Genomic DNA, 15,592 nt, shown 5'->3' with positions numbered 1-15,592 from the left:
GTTGTGGCCAAAAACCGGAAAGGGCGAAGTAGCACTCAAAATACGATGACAGGCGGATACACCTGGCTGTTTGTATTCCCCCTCCTGTAGTTCCCGGCGCCGTTTTTCAAAGACGGTCTTTGAAAAACGGCGCCGGGAACTACAGGAGGGGGAATACAAACAGCCAGGTGTATCTGCCTGTCATCGTATTTTGAGCGCTACTGCTACAAATCTTCTCCTCCCGGTTATGGCTTCCTTTCTACCATATTAAGAAACCATCTACTACGCGAGCAACTTTTTGTTTTCCACATACTTCGCCCTTTCCTGTGTTTTATACCAAGAACTTTACTTCATTTGAACTCCTTTTTCGGCACTATATGGTCTATTCACTTTGAAATGTTCGATGTGCACGTTGACCTATGCTACTGAAACTCGAAATCACCCGAACATTGTTATTGTTTGTCCAGTGCAGGGGCTTTGTTGTGTATAGTGAATTCCATATAGAACTAAGCCCTACCATGATCATTTGTTGAAGGACAGCACCCCAACTGAGTTGTGAGGGGCGGGGGTTCTTGCCTTTGACAATTGTGGCTTATCAATATATTTTGAATGTCTTGTCTCCGCCTTAGCATTTTTCGAGGAGGCCTTCAATTCAAATGTTGCCAATCCAATGACCTGTTACTAGCCGCAATTGGGTGCCCAGCACCTCTTGAGCAATGCACATGGGAAGACAACACTTCCAATCATAGGAATGCAGTATAACAAGCACCCTAGCAGAGCCATTAAACTCCAGGCAGAGCACCAAGACAGTGTTTGACAATAGCACAACATTGTCATTTGTTGAACTGTGCAGGAGGTGGTGGGATTTAAGGAGTGCTAGCTTGTAAGGACAGGACAAGGTTGTGGCCTCGACCAGTACACAGAGCGAGTGTGATTTCACAGAATAACAAGTTGTTGAGATGCAGATAAATGTACAGTGCTCAACGTCAAAGGTAGAGAAGCACTAGAGCCATGGAGTTTGTAGAGATTCAAAGAGCAGGACTCAGATCAAAACAGAGTACTGTGAATTAGTAATCCTGGTTGTTGAGCATAAATCTGAAGTAAGGTTAGTACTTGGATTATTGGAATATAACCATTGGCACCCTACAGATATACAGTAGTGATTAAATATTAGACCCACGGCCTATGGAATATTCTGCATCATAGCTACGTAGAAAGTGTTTCTCGAACAACTTTCTTCACCAGAAAGCCACACTACAAGAGATGTCAGTACCTTTTGCATAGCTCACTTTGTTAGCATCCTGCAAGGTGCTGCTTGTGTTCTATTTTCTGAAGCATGGATGGTATCCTGCCGATTAACTGTACTTTAAAGTAGTGTGGCTCACTGGTTAGAGGCGGCAGACCCGAGAGCAGAGGACGGCCCGGGACAAGGGTTCGATTCCCGGCGCGGCAGGTTTCTGGACCAGGGTCAGCGGACTCGATAATTCTCTCGCCTCGGTGCCCACTCTGATCAGCGATCACACTCGGCAACTCTGGGCATTAGCTTGCCTCATCTTCACTAACGGCCCCACCAGACCGCCGGTGATGCCTGGTCTCACCCTGGAGATACCCATTAAGGGACCATCTCTCAGGGAAGCCAGGAAGGGTTTCGCAGCGGTCGAAGCGCCTTGGGACCCTACGGGTAAGTAGTGCGCTATATAAATGCCTATACATTTACATTTACATTTACTGATCTATTTCCAAAATGCACATGTGGAAATTTTATTCTTTGAGCTTAGGCATAATGTTTGCTTTTGGCAGTATTGTGAAGAGCCATAGTTGCCTCATGACTTGTAGAGTCGGAAATGTTATATTGATAGCCTCAATGACGTTCCTATGTTTACCCTCTTTATGACAGATATATTTTAGAAAGTTGAAGTGAGGTACGCGCTTTGCAATTCTCAGTATTTTTTTTCACCTGGATTGCTTCATCAGAATGTCATTAAAAAAGGCAGGACTAAGATCAACGCGGGCAACTGGGTCCAAATGAAGTGGTCAGACCCAGTCATAGCATTGTGGCATTGTAATATCGCTTCATGCCTCAAATTTGAATTGGCAGCATCTAAATATGCACCAATTGTTGCTGTAGATATAAGCAAACCTTCCTGCAGGATTGCTGTAGCATAAGCCTTTTGATCCTCAGGGACGATTTCAAGAAAGTATCAATACGACTGTGACAGATGCAACTGCAAATACAATAAGTCTAAACTTTTGTCCATGACATTCATTTTTCTAACTTCTTCTGGGGTGTGTTAATCGGTGATGCTGTTTTTTTTTTTAAATCTGCAATGAGAAGTGGCCAATATCACATAGTTAATTTTAATTTTATTCAACGAAAAGGGCTTGTAATAACATTTTACTCAGTTTGGAAATGACTTTAGAGTACATACAGGATTTATCCCTAAAGTCAAATAAGAAAAAACAGTATATTTCTTTTGATGGTACAACTTTTTGGATCATATTCAATGAGGCTGCAAAAGTTACCAATGGCGCCTGGAGGAGAGTCTTTGAGTCAGGGCTCAAGATGACCTCACTTTCAACCACATAACTATTCCATTCATCTTATAGGGGACAAACTGAACCTCTGCAGGAGAAGCGTGCTGATCATGATTGCTGATGTCATCACCAACATTGTTATCATTATCATCATCACCTCCTTCATCCTCCTCGTGTTCCTGGAGGCTGACATTGAAGTCAAAGGCTTCTAGGCACTGGTAGCGTGGCAAATATTATGGAGTTGCTTGGTACTAGTTGTGAAGGTTGCATTTGGGAAACCTGGTACATCCACCATTTACTTAAGAGACTCCAGAACATCAGTAGGAACCTGTACAATGGGAGGAGCAATGGGCATGCCTGATTGATAAAGTACCTTTGGCAACAAAGTATCCTCATGTCTAAAAGAATAAAAGAGTTATCCCAATATAACGGGTAATCAAGTTTTGTCTCACAATACGCTTCTTTAATTCATTTCTTCATCATTAGTGAAGAAATGAATGTTAAGGGTTCAGCAGTCCTGGGCATGGAGCAGAGAGTCATTATTGGAAAAGAGGTTTCCTCAGTGTTATCATACTGATCATCATACTCATCATATCCATATCTTTTTGCTCCTTTTCGCTCTCCTTGCACGAATAATGTTGATGTGTTTTAGAAATGTGTAAATTATACTATTACCCAAAAAAGAGGGTGTCTTGGCAGAGGGTCAACCTCCAGTTAAAGTGTGAATAGGGAAAAAATTGGATTTTAACAGTTCATGAAATTTCAAAAGATTCCTCTATGTTGGAATGGCCAAAGGAAGAGACGTTTCAAACTTAGGAAGAGCAGTTTCAAACTTGGGCAGTGACCACTGAAAAAGACTAAGCTCCAGTCAACACCTAATTGAACTTAAGAATGTTTACATAAAAAGTGCTAGAGTGAAGCACCAAGCAGAAGTATAGATAGAGTAAGGGATGCAATGTAGTTAGAAGATGAATGGCTGTAAAAATCCATGTGGCCTGGGAGACGCAACGCTTGTGCATGAGGGAGAGAGGGTCAGAGATGCATGTTTTTCTGGTAATCACCACAATAACATGAGTGCCAGAGTTCTGAATGAGTTGAAATGTATAAAGATGAAAAGATGGAAGGCCTACAAAGAGTGAGTTACAATAGTCCAACCTTGACATGAGTGTTTGGACTAAGATTTTTCAACAATAACTAGGTACACAAGAATTCATTTTCTGAATAACTTTGACCATGAAAAAGTTTGTTGAAGTAAGCTTATTAACCTATGCCTCAAAGGTAACTTTGCTATCAGAATTCACCCCGAGATGTGTGCATTGTGGGAAGGAGAAAGACACAATGAGTTCAGCCACCAACTGGAAGGCTAAATGGAGGGTTGCGAAAGACAATAATCGTAATAATATTTGAGTTTAGCCTTAAGGAACTGGCACTCATCCAAATAGCAACTAAAAACAAGACTATTTTTGAACTGATCCCAGAGGGGGCCAAGATGTTCATCAAGTCTTAAGATGATCTGGGTGTCATCTGCATATGTATAAAACCTCAAGCTGTATGATGAAATGAGGATGACCATAGGGGCCACATATACGTTAAAGAGTGCATAGCTGAAAGGGGGGCCTTGGGGGCCATGCAGTTGGTAGATTTGAAGGTGGAGCGCTAATGGGTCACGGCCTCAGCCTTGGAACAGCTCTGGAGGAATGAGATAAGCCAACAAAAAGAAAAGTCCTTCACACCAACACCATCAAGTCTTTCCAGCAGAATGTTATGAAAAACCCATAGCACAAGCTGCAGAGAGATTAGGAAGAATGAGAGCAGCAGAACGGCCTACATCAAGGATCATCCTGATATCATTCCTAGCACCGATTAATATAATTTGTCTGCTCAGATTAGGGCGGAAGACCTTCTAAAAATCACTAAGAAATTAATGTTCTTCAATATATTTGGACAGTGTTAAATTGTCATGTTTTGACTACTTTCGCTGCCAGTGATAATAAAGAGATAGGTTGACTGAAAGGACTGTTGGATCCAGGGTGGGCTTTTTCAAGAGCAGAACAACGAGAGTTCTTTTCCAGGAAACAGGACCTGTTCCAGGGCATAAAGAGGCATTGCAGAGTGATGTCATCACTGTTGGGATCTTCCAAGATCTCTGCAGGAAGGAGAAACAAATTCTTGAGTGGTAACACAAGGACTGGCAGTGATGGCAATCTCCTTGCTCCTGGAAAAGGACAATCTGGAATGGCGTGAGCTGTTCTTGTCAAAGTGGTTGTCAGTGACAATTGACACTATCAATGACGCAGGTACTGGCAGACGGGTCACACACAGCACACATAATGATAGTGAATGTGTGGGACCTTTATAAAATAATTTATGAAGAAAAAAAGCAGCTGGAGGTACTAAGATTTTATTTATGTTTTAAACACTTGTTTTAAATGTATGGAGGTGTTTCAAAATGTGACATTTTTAAAGTATTATTAATAAGTTATTTGTGTAACATCATCAGCCAAACGAGAACTACTAAAATGTCAGAAATAAATGAGGCATCATCAAGCTTTCGAGGTAGGTTACCTGGTGTAAAATTTCAAACAGCGTGAGCACTGTCTGCATTTTTTGGACCAAAACATTTTGTGCAGAACGAAAGCAATCACTTTTAAATTCCACACACCGCAAATGCATTTATTCCTTACTACCCACTGCACTTGTATGAATTAATACTTGTCAGAAGTGAAAGTTTGGAACAATCAAAAAGTACTTATTTACTTAGTGCCAGGAATATTGTGCCACGCATACACTGACAGAGAACAACTGAATAAAGGAAAATATACAAGCAACATACAGCTCCAGTCTAGGGAGGTTTTGAGAAAATGGAAGGCTGGGCAGGAGGGCGGGCTCACACAAGAGGCAAGCTTGCACTTCTGGGTGATCAGGGGAAGCATTACCATTAAGGTCCAGTCCCAGTAATGGCTCGATACCTGAAAACACTAGTTGTTGTATGGACTCTAGCAACTGGTCCAGTTCACGCACATTTTTTTGTGTGAAAAATATGTTTATTGCGGACAGCATAGAAGACATAATCAGGCAGTCTACTCCTAGGCGTAATAGGATAAGGATAACCAAGGGTACCATACAGGATAATACACAGCCATACGGCCCACATCCCGGAGGCCGGGCGGCGTAAAGTCAAGAGGCGCCTCAAAACAGAAATAGACTTAACCAATTGCATAGAATACACATGTAACACATGTCTTTGCTGTTTCTTATTTCTTCCCCCTCCTACGTCGTCCATCTATCCCGTCACCCAACTATCTTCGCAGATAATGTTCGCCTCAAAAACACAATCAACATAAAAAATAGAACAAACCCCCCCTATGTGGCATCGATAACAGCTAGGTTACCTCTTCTTGGCCCAGCAGGGTACAGTCATCACCATGTTAAGCAATTCAATGAGAATCTAGACAATTCACATAACAACCTAATACGGAACAGAAGTGCGCGCCCATCGGGACACTACCCCAAACCAGGCCCCTCCACCTCTCCTCCTGCCGCAACCTCCTCAGATTCAACTCCTCAGGGGTGAACAATTCGGCACTAGTCGCATCCGAGTCATCACCAGGTAGCACCTCAGCACACATCACCCTCCAAGCCAGTAGGTCTTCCTGAAGCCTCTCATCACGGCGCCAAGTCACCCTCACCATCTCCTGCAGTCCTCTGTAATGCAGGTATTATCCCCTGCCCAGGTCGAAGGTTTCCTCAGTGCGCTCAAAGGACACGAAGGAGTCGTCTAGGTAAAGGTCAGCCAGAGTCTCACACCCACCCTCCCGCCACTCCCGGAAGGACATATTCTCCTCCATCAACCTTACCGAGGCCAAAATCCACACTGGCAGTTCCCTATGAAAGGGGGCGCGCTTCAAGATCCGCTCGACAAACTGCTGCCAGACCCCCGCCGTATGGCGCACCACATAGGGCAAGGTCCCGTCCGCCCCCCGTCCCTGCATCAGCTCCACCTGCAAGGCTGTTTCGTCCGCTCTTCCCGCCAGGAGCCGCAGCTCCCAGTTGTCTGTGCCCGCGAACCACCGTGCGGCCGGCAGGAGCTGTGCCGCATAATAGTAGAGGTCAAGCCCCGGAGCCTCAAGGCCCCCCTCCTCCCAGCCCCGGACCACAGTATGCAAGGCGACCCTACTACAGCCGCCTGCCCAAAGTAAGGACGTGAGCAGCGCGTTGAGCGTGCGAAATATTCGCCGGGGGAGCGGGCACATCGTATTTTGCAGGACATATAATATCCTGGGCAACATCACCATTTTGGAAATCGCCACCCGCCCCATGAGAGACAGGGGGAGCGTATTCCAGAAGGACACGGACTGGCGCAGAGAGCAGAGCACCCTCTCGGCGTTACGGACCAGCAGTTGCTCGTAAGACGAGGCCACCTGAATGCCCAAATATTGGAAGGCCTCCAACTCCCATCGCAGCCCCAGGCGCGGGAGGCTCCCTCCTGGGTCCACGTCACAGCCCGCTAGTGGAAAAATCAGGGATTTCCCAGGATTGATGCGCAGCCCAGAGGCCGCTCCAAATCTGTCTAGCAACCGCAATAGGACGGGGAGCGATTCGCTCGGGGAGGTCAAATAGAATAGAGCGTCATCCGCATAGAGAGAAATCACATTCACGGTGTTCCCCACCCTAATGCCCCACTGTTCCATCTCCGCCCGAATGGAGACCGCCAAAGGCTCTACCGCCAAGGCGAATAGGAGCGGCGACAGAGGGCACCCCTGGCGAGTGCCCCTCCCCAAAGACCACTCTTCGGAGCGGAAAACACTGGCCCCAGCCCTACCATCTGGAGCACCTCCAACAAATATCCCCCGCAGACCGTGTCAAAGGCTTTAGCCAAATCGATCGACACCAGGACGTGTGGCTCCTCACTGCCACGTACCTCATGGAGGATATGGTTCAGACGCCTCAAGTTCATTGCAGTATTACGAAAAGGGATAAATCCACACTGGTCCTGATGGACCAAGTGTGCCAAGTGAGGGGCCAGCCGAGTGGCCAAGAGCCTGGTGAGGATCTTAATGTCCGTATTGATCAGAGTGATAGGCCGGTACGCCGCGGGGTCGCAATTGTCGCCTCACAGTTTCAAAAGCATACAGACCTCTCCCTGATTCATGGTGGGCGGAAGGACGCCGCACTCCAGGGCCTCATTGTAGACCTGCAATAAGAGGGGGCCTAGGGCATCCCCAAACGAGTGATAAAATTCTGGAGGAAAGCCGTCTCCGCCCGGTGCCTTAGCACGCGGGAGGGCGGCCAACGCCACTTTAATCTCCCGGAGTTTTAACGCCGCGTCGAGCTCCTCCGCAGCCTCCCCTGAGAGGGCCTGGAGAGGCAATCCCTGGAGGTAAGGCAGATAGGAGGCCTCCGTAATCGTGGGGTCAGCAGTGTACATCTCCTGAAGGTGAGAACGAAGGACCTCGAGGATAGCAGACTCCGAGTGTACCATGTCACCAGCGGGGCCCCGCAAGGCAACTATCCGCTCCGGTGCAAATTCTCGCAGAAGTATCCAGGCCAGCAAGCCAGTTCACGCACATTGAGTGGGTTTCGACATTTTGTTTTGTTTGCCTTTCTCCACTCCCTTTTGGCCAGGATTTTCACAATTTATGTAGTTATATACAGACGGTGGCTTGTCTTGCTCTCCTTTCTTTGTTCCTTAGCTTGCATGATTTACTAGACTCCAGTTTTCAAAAAGATTTGGTATAAACTCCTCACCCACATCTTATTGTGGCATGCTTCATCATAGGTGAATATCCACACCACGGTAGGTGAATACCACAGTGGCAGACTCGACAATTCCTGGGAGTTCTTAGATAAATACTTGATAATTAAATGGGAATTCCTTGAGTATACCCTAAGACATTTTTATTTATCTGGATCTCTGCTATAATCCAGTTGTCATTTATATAAGAACTCACGGAAATGGTTGAGTCCGCCACTGTGGTATTCGCCTGTTGTGGTGTGGATATTCGCCTACGATGAAACATGGCACGCTAAGTTGTGGGTGAGGAGTTTTTCGCAAATTTTTTTTGATTTCCTCGCAAGACCATCACATTGTAACCCATAGCGGTTAGTCTTTATGTATTTTAAGTTCACCTCATAGCAGACACCCTTTTCTGCAATGCATATCAAACTTGACGACTATCATGAGACATAGACTCAAAGCTTACCAAATATTTAACTTATCTGCTGAGATTTTCAACAAGCGTAACAATTTGTGCTAAGTATGATTGGGGTTTTTATGTGAAGCGACCCTCTACCAAACCGAAATGAAATCGAGGGCAATGACTCCTTTTATTTAGAATATGGGATAGGTCAGCAGATAATACATTCAGATAAGTAGTGACTAATGTCAGATTCAAATCTGAGACCTAAGTGTCAGTTTATTTAATATAATGGCAAAAACGGTGATACCTCCAGCGTTGTGTTTAGAATTAACACCATTAACAGCAAATCAGATTTGTGTGGGAACTGTGGAAAAAGAGGACCTGTGTTGCAGTTTGTGGGGAAAAACATGTAAAGTGTAAGATAATCACTGTATCAGTAGAATGCCTCACAGTGGGTTCAAAAGATGTTTCTTCTCATGACAGATCTAAAAGTTGTGTAAAAGAGCAAAAATATGACTACAAATATATTTGTTAACGCTGAGAAGTGTACCACCTCTGGTGGTTATCAGAACATATGCGGCCAGGAAACCACCAGAGTGGTGATGAATTAGTGAGAAAAAAAAACACAAGGAAAACCGACAGTTTATGAACAATGGCTATGGAACCACATCCCCATATTTACCATGACTGCCCAAACTTTGCTCTAATTTAGGAAGGAGCTGGAGACACATTTATTTAGAGACGTTAATAAATGAACAGTCCTCTTCCGCTTTCAGAAACCAGATACTCTTCCTATCTCTTGTTCACTGTATATTTAGGCTACATTTAATCTAAGTTAATATCACATACATACAAAAGATTAGAAAACTACTTACCTTTGGTGTTGTTTCTTGAAATGCCCTCTCTGACGATGGCTTGTCCTTCCCAAAGAGAGGCCCACAAAAGATCATAAGGACCACAACTCATCTGTACTACTTCACCAGGAGTTTCTATTTCTGACCAGGAGGAGCCCTCAGGGTTGTGATGACATACATCTTCTCTATACCAAACCTAGAGGACATAACATATTATTTAAAGAAAACAGAACACCAGTGAAGGAAAGAGTGAGAAATAATGAAGTAGAATGTTTACTTGGAAAGAGGAAATTGGCTTTGCACAGCGACTGCCCTTAAGAGCCAGATGAAAAGAGTGCTAGAGATAAATGTAAAAATATAATGGGTGAATGCTTGAATTGTTCTCAGCTCCTTGTAAATACTCGATGCCACATCGCAGTCTGTTTTTATCCCACCATGCCTCCTCAGACGGGACACAGTCATACGCAAATCAGTCTTGGTCTTGCTCCAAGTCCAGTCCAAGCTGCCAGACTAGGTCTAGGAACTCAAGCAAGCCAGGACCAGTTATCCCCCTGTTTGGGCCTTTCATGTATGGTGAAGCTTGAATTCAATAGCACAGTTAGCACAGGATCCACATCTGGGCATACTTGACGCACTGCAGGACTTGTACTGAAGAAAACAAAAATGTAAACTGTGGAATTCTTTAAAGACTTTCTACCACTGGCAATTACTCAGGTTGTATCCCAGTTCATTATTTTGTTTTGCTCATCATACAACCTCAGGCAGGAGCCTGTAATATGCAAATCAGCATTCGTCCTTTTCCTACACGAACAGTCCAGCCCCAACTGCCAGGATAGGTCTTCTCTGGAGATGTTCAGATAATATTCCTCGCTTGGATATTTGTGGCACTTGATTGTGTGGATCTTAAGTAGGACTCTGGAGTCCGCAGGTTTATCTGAGTGCATGTATTTGTTGTTAGACGTGCCATGAGCTCCAAGATCCACTGACAGGGCCGGACTGGGAACCACAACCGACCCTGGCAAAGTGCTTGGCCGCCCCCACCTCCCCTCCCCACTCGGGGGGTTGGAAGTACCGCAGAGCTCTTTGCCGGGGCCGGTTTTCGGCCGATCTTGGTACAGGGCCGATTTTGCAGCTATGCTGCAAACGACCCTGTAACAAAAACGGCCCCCAGGGGCCCAAAAACGGCCCCCACCCGTGCGGCGCACCGGGTGATTGCCCGGTGCCCGCTATGGCCAGTCCGGCCCTGTCCACTGAAGTCTCATACAGGGGACTTAGTCACTTTTTCTAAAATGTTTACTTTTTAACACTGACTTCCATGGAATGGCCATGTGTCATTGTTTGCTAAGGGAACATACTATCTTTCTTTAATAACTTCTAAGATACCGGGATTTTCTTTTTTCTGGGCTATATAATAACTACATTTTAACTCTTTTATTAAAAGTTACTTTCTTGATTCATTTACTGTATGGTTAATTGAATTGTTACAACACACACCCTTGCATGTCGCCAAGATACCCTTCAGTATGATCCTATTCAGAAGATGCGAGAGCTCAGGCACACCTCACACCAAGACTGAGGTAGCTCTCCTGCAGAGAATGCCAGATCAAGTCCCTAAAAGTAGAATCCTTGTCTTAAATAACCTATTATTTCTATTTGTCATAGTCAACCTACCAATGCAGTGTCATATGATGAGGGGTTTAAGTGCCTATTGGACACTGTTCATTGTTTACTTATTTGAGAGTTTTATTAAGCGAGTTTATGACCCGTACAGAACTCACTGACCGACCAGCCTTACAACGGAGATGACATAGATCTTACAATCCCTTCAGATGAGGGTTAGCTAGGCCTGCAGATTACCTACGTTCAGGAAAAAAAGGAAAGGACCCTTCGGGAAGAAGCAGGTTCTTTGCCCTGATGTACTATTATGAATAAGCCTCTACATTACAGATATGTTCAGTGCTTTGAGTATTCGGAGTTCACTGTTGGAGAGCCCATGAAAGTGACATAATGGCAACAAGCATTTGCAATGCAATAGGTCTCGCATTAGTAAAGTTAGAGGTATTAGTATTGTAAATGACAATTTTTTTATTTATGTTTTTGTTTTGAAAATAGCGAAATTAATAACTGTCTTTTTCAATGCCAATAGTGTTGACTTTTGCAAACGTGACACCTATAGCATTTGTAATGCAATATGTGTTGTATTTACATGACTTGGATGTATTCATATTAAAAATAACAATGGGTTGTATTTTTTTCAATAATTAATACTTAAATAAAAGTTATTGTAATTTATAATGGCAATAGCTTAAACTTTTGAAAATAACTTTTTGGAAGATTATGTTACTGTGTTTTATTGTGATGAAAGAACAGAAGTGAAATATTAACTTTTTTTGTGACATTTGTAATAAAGTTTGAAACATTGAGAGAACATATTTGAATAAGGTGTTGTTGAATGGTTGCACAGATTGATGCTGTGGTGGCTCTGAATGATGTTGTGGTGGCGAAGAGTGATGCTGTGGCGTTCAGTGATGCTGTGGTAGCGCATAGTGATGTTGTGGTGCCCCTGAGTGATACTGTGGTGATGTGATGGATAGTGAGGGCGATAGATAGATAGAGGGAGGGCAAAAGATAGAGGCAGGGCAAGAGGGCGAGGGATGGAGTGTGGGCGAGGGATGGAGTGTGGGGTGGGGGATGGATGGAGTGTGGGGCGGGCGAGGGATGGAGTGTGGGGCGGGCGAGGGATGGAGTGTGAGGCGGGGAGGGTCCGAGGATAGAGCCCACAGCTTTAATGCTTTCAAATGTACTTTCCACATTATAGATTTTTCAAACCAAATACCCAGGTATTTGTACTCCTTAACTATCTCCAATTTTACGGAGCCACAGAACCAGTTGACAACCTTCCTTTTTACCGAAGCGCACACTCTTAGTTGTTTCCAGGTTTACTGTTAATCTCTTCCGACTACAGTACTCACCAAACACTTTAAGCTTTCTTTGCAGACCCATCTTAGTTTGGTCCACAATCCCCAAATTGTCTGCATAAAGTAAGCATGCCACATGCATAAAGTAAGCATGCCACATGCATAAAGTAAGCATGCCACATGCTTCCCATCTATTTTTGGACTGGCACCCCTCACCGTTCTCAGAGTGGCTGGCAGATCCGCTATCAATAAGGAAAATACCCCAGCCTTTATGTGAAAGTGAGACTTCTGTATCCAAAACAACCGGTCCCCAATTCTGAGAGGAAAACAGCAAGCGCCCTCCAACACCGCCAGGCACTACGGCTTGTGTATACAACATTTATCTCACTCAGGTTTGACTTTTTCATTCTGCAGATAAAAGGCACTGGGGGAGGGGGGCGCACAGGGCGCTTTGTCATGCCCACACCGAGGTAGACGCACAGAGCTTTAAGCGCACCGCACATTGTAATTGTATAACTTAATTATTCAGATGACTCTGCCCTGTACTCTTTCCCAACACCCTTTATTCTGCAGCCACGTCACAGGTCCGCTCAGCTCGAGAATAGAGATCAGATTGCAGGTAACTTCAAGCGCCTCAAAGCCAGTCCTGGGTCCCTTCCCTGCTCGAGTATCTCTGCGCGGGGCCGACTAGGTGTCCGCGTGTTATGTCTACAGCGAATGCATTAATTTTAAACATCTCAGAGTTAGTGCGTGGGCTGAAGAGCCTGGAAACACATGGCAGTGACTGCCCCTTCGTGTCTGCGAGCTCCACGGTCAGTGAAACCTGCGCAGCGGAAAGAACCGGATCACGAGAGGGCCCCTGGAGTTCAATTCAATAACACTCGGCATTCTGGGAGTTGTAGTGCTGGGTCAGCAACAGACTATTATTCTGATCTCTACTAATAGGAAAACTGCCACTGGGTGTCCAAAAAGAATGGAGGGCGGAGGGTTGCACTCCTTGTGACAGCAGAGATGGCTCTAAAAAAACAGTCATCAGTGAAATAAAGAGCAAAGGACTGTAGCACAATGTCCGAGCTCGAACAAACGATGTGATCCTGGGCGAATCCCTAGCTCAACTCCGGAACCATGGACGCACCTAGAAGCCCTTCAGTTCACTGGGTGCACAAGAATATGTATTCATTTAACAATCCACCCCCTGGCTTAGTGAGCATGTATACGCTGGAGATGGAACTGTAGAGGAGAGCTTCAGCCTTAAAGAAGAGAAATCTATGCAAGTATGTTTTGAATTTTCCATACCGCCACTGTCTCGTGTCCCATGAAACCGGTTCTACTGATAAGGTACATTAGACCAGCGGCCATTACACCACATGTATAAAGTGCTTAAAAATCCAGCACGGGCCTCCATGCACTCGAGGAACTAAATAAGACAGACAGTGAGAAAACTGAAAAAGTATTAATCACCCGAGGGCCGGTAGGGGAGGGGGGGAGTCGGTTTCGTTTAGATGGTTTTAAATATAGCACCCACACTGATTTTGACCACTTCATAGCTCCTTCTGCATGCGCGGTGCATTCCAAACTTTAAGCGCCAAAGGCGCACAGGGTTTCCCGGCCCCTGGCATGTTAAAATGCGTCCAGCTCCGGGTCTAGATTTGATTGAGCAGGAACCTGTCCACGGCTGCTGGCATGAGCGGGCAACGCCGTACACACAAGTCTGTTACTGTAAGACAATCTCAAGAGAAGAACTCGGCGCTACAATAAAACACCCGTCAGGCTTCAGCAGAGCAGCCAATAGTGGGCGAGTGTTCAAGACTGCGCCAAAGGGCCTCCTTGAACGTCCCCTCCAAAGACAGTGGTGCAGCAAACGTGCCGCAGTCCCTTGTGCAGGCACAGAAAATGGATACCCTGAGCCCATGGAGGATAGTAAAATAAGGCAAGAAGGAGTAGTTTCTGTCCTGTAACTCCAGTTCTGTAGTAGGGGTATATCTGTTATAGACATAATCTAGTGAATAGTCCCGTCCATGTGCGTGGACCCCGGCAATCAAAAATAATCTCTTAAATTGTCAAGAAATGCAGAACTGCAAGACACTTAAGAGAAAATTAAAGACAAATAATGCAGCCTATACACACAGGCTACACTGTCCGGTACTTCAACTAGAAATTCCACCAAAAAAACCACACACAACACTGCCTGCCCAGTTTCTTCCATAGAGAAACTTGCTGTGAGAAGTTGGCCTGATATGTAGTGCTCACTATTCTAGTGATCACTGTGTATCATTCCAAACAACCCTTATTGATGATTGGTTGTAAGTCAACCTTATAGACCAGCTATCCTAGTAGCATGGACAAGAGCAGTCTTTAGGCTAAACTCTAGAGGGCGTGTTAAGCCAGCTGTTATACCATCACATATACCCCTTGAACACCAAGTGAAAGGACACCACACAAGTTGTTATGAAAATAAAAGGATATTTATTTATAACAAGTCTACCCTGATCTCTTTATGAGTCAGGGAGCTAAGCACACAACAAAACTCTTAAGAAAATACTTTAAGTTGCACAATTTACACAAATGCCCGAGGGGCACGAAAAACCATATACTACAAAAGTGGAATGCGAAATACTAGCAGGTAAGTAACAAGATCCAGCGGCTTTAGGATCGCTAGGACTAACTGAAGTTAACTCAGAAGTAGTCTTTATTGCGTGATTTAAAAAACCATTGCAAATACAAAACATTTTGAAAGGTTTCAAAATTACATTAAAATATCATGTTCGTAAAAAAATCAATATGGGTAGCAATAGCAGGTAAAGCTTTCATATAAAATGTCATATTCATTAAAAGCCAAAAGGGCTGGAAATAACAAGTGAAACTTAACAACGTTATTCCAATGGGGAGTCACAAACTGTGGGCACCTCACTAAGTTTTTTTGCAGCGCGCTCCATAAATCTTACTAGGGAACAGTTTAATTTAGTGTTCCTAGGATCAAAACAGGCCAAAACTGCTGCTCTACAGCTTCTAATCATGTTCCTATTCCAATGGTGTTTAAGTAGGCCCCGTCTCTCTGTCAGTAGTTTTGGACACAGACAGGTGATATGTATGATGTCTTCTTTGTGGGTCTCGCAGAGTCGGCATAGGTCTCTTCCATGTTCTCTTTTCCATTTTGGTCAATGAA

General features: G+C 44.7%; 1 protein-coding gene across 2 annotated transcripts in view; it reads right to left on the bottom strand.

Moving 5' to 3' along the window:
- Positions 1 to 15,592, bottom strand: part of TECPR1 (tectonin beta-propeller repeat containing 1) — a 575,261-nt gene that overhangs the window by 424,598 nt on the left and 135,071 nt on the right. For both annotated transcript variants that reach the window (XM_086940729.1, XM_086940728.1), the window contains exon 6: positions 9,530 to 9,704. In XM_086940729.1, the coding sequence (XP_086796855.1) occupies positions 9,530 to 9,704 (175 nt within the window). The remainder of the gene's footprint in view (positions 1 to 9,529; positions 9,705 to 15,592) is intronic.

Source organism: Lissotriton vulgaris, chromosome 10, assembly GCF_964263255.1.
Source record: "Lissotriton vulgaris chromosome 10, aLisVul1.2, whole genome shotgun sequence".
NCBI classification, from domain to species: Eukaryota; Metazoa; Chordata; class Amphibia; order Caudata; family Salamandridae; genus Lissotriton; species Lissotriton vulgaris.
The sequence above is the reverse complement of the archived record's forward strand: the minus strand, read 5'-3'. Positions and strand labels throughout refer to the sequence as shown.